Source organism: Orycteropus afer, unplaced genomic scaffold (assembly GCF_000298275.1).
Source record: "Orycteropus afer afer isolate SDZICR_OR568_19922 unplaced genomic scaffold, OryAfe1.0 scaffold00192, whole genome shotgun sequence".
In the NCBI taxonomy this organism is placed as follows: domain Eukaryota; kingdom Metazoa; phylum Chordata; class Mammalia; order Tubulidentata; family Orycteropodidae; genus Orycteropus; species Orycteropus afer.
Genome location: NW_006921779.1, coordinates 5,221,756 through 5,228,132, shown reverse-complemented (window position 1 = coordinate 5,228,132; position 6,377 = coordinate 5,221,756). Strand labels below are relative to the sequence as shown.

The 6,377-nt window shown below is 40.7% G+C and overlaps 1 protein-coding gene across 1 annotated transcript in view; it reads left to right on the top strand.

Moving 5' to 3' along the window:
• AGO4 (argonaute RISC component 4) overlaps window positions 1-6,377 on the top strand; it is a 50,588-nt gene that overhangs the window by 22,969 nt on the left and 21,242 nt on the right. Inside the window, exons 13-14 of the mRNA XM_007947652.1 lie at window positions 5,032-5,347; window positions 5,492-5,626. Of these exons, the coding sequence (XP_007945843.1) occupies window positions 5,032-5,347; window positions 5,492-5,626 (451 nt within the window). The remainder of the gene's footprint in view (window positions 1-5,031; window positions 5,348-5,491; window positions 5,627-6,377) is intronic.

Sequence of the window (6,377 nt, the reverse complement as noted above, 5' to 3'; positions counted from 1 at the left end):
GGAGGGTCGACAAAAGAGGGGAAGGCCTTCAACGAGATGGATTGACACGGTGGCTGTGATGATGGGCTCAAGTATAGCAGGGATCATGGAGCTGGCGCGGGATCGGGCAGTGTTTCATTCTGCTGTGCATGGGGTCGCTATGAGTTGGAAACGACTCGAAGGCACCTAACAACAACAACATGTAACCAACACCCGATTAATATAGAGAACATTTCCAAAACCCTATAATGCTTTCTGTGACCCCCTCAATAGAAAACCCCCCAAAGTAGCCACTATTCTCATCTCTAGCACCTTAGTTTTGCCTGTTTTCAAACTTCATGTAAATGGAAGCATGTGGTATGTGTCTGTCTTCATTTGCTCAACATCATGACTGTGATTCATTCATGGTACTGCATTTAGTAGTACTTTATTCTTTTTCATCATTGTGTATTATTTCATTATATAAATATAACACATTTTAATCTTTTCTACCATTGATGGATATTCTTGTATATTCATTGTACAATTCTGTTCTGGTTACCTAGTGATGCTCTGACAAGAATGTACTATAAATGGAATGGCCTTAACAAACAGGAGTTTATTCTCTTACAGTTTGGGAGGCTAGAAGTCCAAGTCCAAAGTGTCAGGCTCTAGGGACTGGGTGAAAGCTCCTCGGCCTTGGGCTTCAGCTCTGCCTCTTGCTTCCAGTCCACTGAAGCTAGAGATATCTCTTCACTCAGGCAGCTACTGGCTGCTGAGGCTAACCCAAGGTTGACAAGTAAAAAGGCACAGTCCTGATGTTACCAAACCACATGGCAGGCCATTCATTCAAGTCCACTGTAAGTCCCAAGATCGGCAGAGCATGGCAGGCTGCTGAACAGTGACACGGCAGGGTCCAAACATGCCATCAGCTCGAGGCTATCCCCAAAGCTTCTCCTTATATACAGGAAGCAGACCACATCCCAAAGGCAGCTACTCAGCTGCTTGTGGTAGATCCCACCATCGAGTTGATTGCCAGTCTCATCATGGGGAATAACTACCACCAACTGCCCAGCTACTCAACCTGTTCCTGCCAAGCTGACATACAAATTTAACTACCACAAATTCTTTATGTTTTTGGTGGCTTTAAGTACTCTTTCTCCTATGTATATCTATAGCTCAGGATTGGAATTGCTGTTATAGAGAAGACGTATATTTAACATTAATCCACAAAATCACACCCACTGCCATCAAGACAATTCTGACTCATGGTGACCCTGTAGGACAGAACAGAACTGCCCCATAGGGTTTCCAAGGCTGTACCTCATTACAGAAGCAGACTGCCACATCTTTCTCCCACAGAGTGAACAGTAGGTTTGAATCACCAACCTTTTGGTTAGCAGCCCAATGCTTTAACCACAGCGCCATCAGAGCTCCTTGGCATTAATAGATACTGACAAATAATTTTCCAAAGTGATTATACTCATTAACATTTCCACTGCACATTCCGTTTGCTCCATATCCTCACCAACACTTGGTATTATCAGTTCCTTTAATTTTAGCCATTTTGGATGAGGTAGTAGTATCTCATTATGGTTTTAGTTTGCATTCCCTTGATGATTAAGGATGTTGAGCACATTTTCATATGCTTATTGGCCATAAGGCACTTGACTGCTAACCAGAAGGTTCAAACCCACCAGCTGCTCTGCAGAAGGAAGATGGAGTGATCTACTTCCATAAAGATTTACAGCCTCGGATACCCAATGGGGGTTGCTATGAGTTGGAAACAACTCGATGGCAGTGAGTTTTTTTTTTTTCTGGTTCACTGGCCATTTGGACATCTTCTTTTGTCATAAGATTTTTCAAGTCCTTTGCCCATTTTTAAAATTGTATTGTTAGTCTTTTTCATTAATCTGTAGGAGTTCTTTGTAGTTTCTGATATGAGTCCTGTTGTTTGTTGTTGTTATGTACCGTTGAGTTGAACCCAACTCATAGTGACCCCTCCTTGAGTTTCCCAGGCAGTATCACTACGGAAGTGGATTGCCCTATCTTCCTTCCGAGGAGTGGCTGGTGGGTTTGAACCGCCAGCCTTTTGGTTAGCAGCCAAATGCCTTAGGCACTATGCTACCAGAGTTCCTATGAGTCCTGGCAGGATAGAAGTATTGGAAATATCTGCTAGTCTGTGTTTTGGGTTTTCACTCTCCTAAATAGTAGCTTTTGATTAACTGAAGTTTTTAATGTAAATGAGGTTCAGTTTACTCAATCTTTTTGTGTATTGTTAAGAAATTATTTTCTTTCTTCCATAGATTTTTCTTTTAACTTAAATTTGTCAGATTGACTCTAAAGCATAATTAACACCAAAGCAAGACAATTATATATATTATTGACAAAGCACTGGCTGGGAGTTGAGAGACTTGCTACCCATGTGAATTTTTAATGTCTCTCAGCCTCGTTTTCCTAATCTATCAGCATAATAATATCTGCTTTGTCAACTCTAAAAACTTGCTTTTATGTGACATCCTGTATGTGAAAGTAATTTCAAAAGTTAAGACTTAGGGTTGTAATATTAGTTGGTGCCGTCCTTGAGAAGAAGGTGAGTTTTGTTGTTGAATGAAGCTTCTAGATAAGTAAATCTTTCCTGAAACATTGGTGATGAGGCCTTAGGAGAAGTTAACCTAAAATTTGGAATTATTTTGTTTTTCCCCAAACAATTTGAAACAATATTAGCATAGTAACTTAACATGGATACTCTAGTAACAGACTTCCTGGGTTTGGAGTCCAGCTTTACTCTTCTAACTATAGGATCTTGAGGAAATTATTTATCCTTTTATGCCTCATTTTATGAAACTGAAAAATTGAGATGGTAATTGTACCACCCTCATAGAATTGTTGTGAGGACTAAATGAGTTAATATACATAAAGTGCTTAGGACAGCGGCTGGTACATAGTATCTGTAAGCTGTTATAGTGTATATATACGGTATGTACATATGTTAGTGCACAAAGGGCATGGTAGAGGCATCCTTGGACCTGTAACTTCACAAGGGGGAGACAGAATCACCATTAGCAACCCAAGGCTGGTTCATGTGAGGTGGAGGTCAGACATGCCACCACCCTCCAACCTGTCAATTCTGACATTAATCGTCTCTCCCACTGCACTACTTCTCCGCTGAGTTTGATAATTCGTTGCAATGGCCACATAGAACTCACAGACAATACTTATGATTATACGTTTTATCAGGGAAGCAACAGGTTATAATTCAGGAAAAGTTTAGGATACAGTTCTTCAATCAGGACAGCCTTCCTTCAGCCACACCCACAGGCATGCCTTTCTTTGGCCCTCAGCCTCTCAGCTTGGCCTCTGCCCTGCTTGGACAAATGTTACAAAGCTCTTTCAGCTCTGCCAATAGGTGCGCTGCCTAACGGCACTCAGATTTCTTGCTCTAGGGACCCGCAAGCCCGCTGCTCTGTTCTAGCTGCTCTCTCAGCTCTGTTGCCTCCACTGCCACTGTCTCTGCCATGTCCCTGCCGTCTCTCTGTCGTCGTCTCAGTGCAGGGATCTTGGTTCCAAGGACACACTCCACTATGTGCTTTTCTCTGTCTTAATGAGTAGTGAGATTCCCTCCACCCCTTTCTGCTTCTGAAAGGGCTCATTTTAAGCCTAGAGGAATGACAAAACTGACCAATCTCCACATTAGAGTTCCATGCACCTTCTTTGTACAATCCCACCCCCACAAGGGAGCTATGTACCTTATTTACATTATTAACAAGTGATCCAATCCCCTTGCTGGGCGACAAGCACCTTACATTTCAATAGTTCCACCTAGTCATCTGGTGGGAGGTTACAAAGACCAGGACTAGAAGAGCAATACCCAGTAATTCACTGTGCCGCAGTTAGCTTTTATTAACTGCTCTGAGCCAGGCCTATGCTGTGTGCTGCCCTTACAGAGCCTCACTTTAGTACCTATTGCATAAGATTGTCAGATCTGAATTGCCACCTAGATTATACTTTAAGAATTAATACAGTTTCAAATCCTATCCTTAAGAATTTAGAGAACTTCATACCATAGTTAAACTTTTTTTTTTTTTTTTTTTGCATAGCTCTTACCAGAGAAGTATGTATATTTTTTCTTTTTTCTCCTTGATTCTATGGATAGAGAAATAAGTACCAAATATATGGTTCATTTTTTTCAACAAATATTTACTAAATGATAATAAATTGAATGCTAGGTAGTATTCTAGGCACCAGGGTTACAACTGTGAACAAAACAAAACAAAATTCCTTCCCTCAAAGAGCTTCTAGTATGGGGAGAGGAATAAACGATAAAATAAATAAGTAAAACATGTGGTATAATTGATAAATACTATGGCTATGAGTCGGGGCCGACTCGATGGCAAATAACAACAACAACAACAACAATGGAGAATAATAAAACAAGGAAGGAGATAGACTTGATTCTCTTTCCTAAGAGTCACATCTAAAAAAGAATTGGGGTTTCTGTGCCAGTTCCATGTACATTCTGCAATTCTGTATCAATTGTAGAAATCCCAGGAAGCAAGAGAGACTATACTGGAAGTTTTTCTCTTTACACATTGCGATTTTGTTAAATTTGAGTTAAGTTTTCTTTTTCTTTTAATCTCTCCTTCCTAGTATTAAAGAAGAGCCATGGTCACTGCTTCAGTCAGTTCAGACTCATTGTATTGGGTTGTACAGATACCTACCAGAAAAAAAGAAAATCCAAACCCATTGCCAGTGAGTCAAATCCGATTTGCAACCCTGTAGAACAGAGTAGAATGCCCCATAGGGTTTCCAAGACTGTAAATCTTTATGGAAAAAGTCTGCCACATCTTTCTCCCGCAGTGACTGGTAGGTTCGCAGGCAAGTGCTTAACCACTGTGCCATCAGGGCTTCTTGTACAGTTATTTAGTGGGGCTCAAAGTTGTCTCCCAGTGGCTACAAGTCTTAATTCTCTTTTGTAAGATCGTGTCTATGATTATATCTGGTGAGTTTATGAAATCCAAACATTTTCTTATGTGTGTCTGATAGCAGCAACATCTCCTTAAATCTGAGCAGGCCCTCGGTCTTCCAGCAGCCAGTCATCTTCCTGGGAGCGGATGTAACGCATCCCCCTGCAGGGGATGGGAAGAAGCCATCCATTGCTGCTGTCGTTGGCAGTATGGATGGCCACCCCAGCCGGTACTGCGCCACCGTTCGAGTGCAGACTTCCCGTCAGGAGATCTCCCAGGAGCTCCTCTATAGCCAGGAGGTAATCCAGGACCTTACTAACATGGTTCGAGAGCTGCTGATCCAGTTCTACAAATCTACCCGCTTCAAACCCACTCGGATCATCTATTACCGTGGAGGGGTATCTGAGGGACAAATGAAACAGGTACTCTCTCATTATTCCATTATGGCCCTTTGAGGCTTCTAAGAGTCTGATGGTGTTTCCTTTCATCTGCTACCCTGGGAAAATCAGATCTGAGGGATGTGAGGAGAGTTCTCACTTAAACATAATTCTATTTCTAATTCCTAGGTAGCTTGGCCAGAACTAATAGCAATTCGAAAGGCATGTATTAGCTTGGAAGAAGATTACCGGCCAGGAATAACCTATATTGTGGTGCAGAAAAGACATCACACACGACTCTTCTGTGCAGATAAAACAGAAAGGGTAAGAAGACATAGTATAAGCCTTATTATCTGAGGCCATTACAGATGAATGTGGTTTTGAGTGGAGATATATATATATGTCTAAAAGAAGTGCCTAATAATTGTGTAATAACTAATACTAACTGCAGTTGAGCTTAGAGATCAATTCTGAAAGATACACGTATCAGGACGGAATATTTCTCCTTTGTGACAGAAATGCTGGTTTGTAGAGTTTTGAGGAAACAGAAACATGCCAGGCATGCTGTAGTGATACAGACAACCTCCAAAGGAAAAACTTATTTTTTTGGACTTTATTGCCATTTGCTGTTTTTTGTTGCCAGAGCCTGAGCCAAGGCTCTAGGATATAAAGAAGAGTTTCTTTACCTAACTGCTTTACTTCAGTGCAGGAGATTATTAGAGCAAAACTTTGGATGCTCATGATGTTATACTTTCTAACTATGGGCAAGTTGCTTAGCTTCTCTAAACCATAATATTCTCATCTGTCAAATGGGACTAAGAAAAATACTTATCTCAAAGGATTATTGTAAGGATTAAATTAATAAATGAATGTTAAATTTGGGCACAATTCTTAGTACTTGATAAAAGGCATTTTATGTTATCTGTTTATAATCCGATATTTATGTGTGAACAAAGTAAGTTACTGTTACAGATTGAATTGTGTGTCTTAGAAAGTGTGTATCATAATTCCTAACCTCTACACTTGTGGTTACAACCCCCTTTGGGAATGGGTTGTCTTTGTTATGTTAATGAGA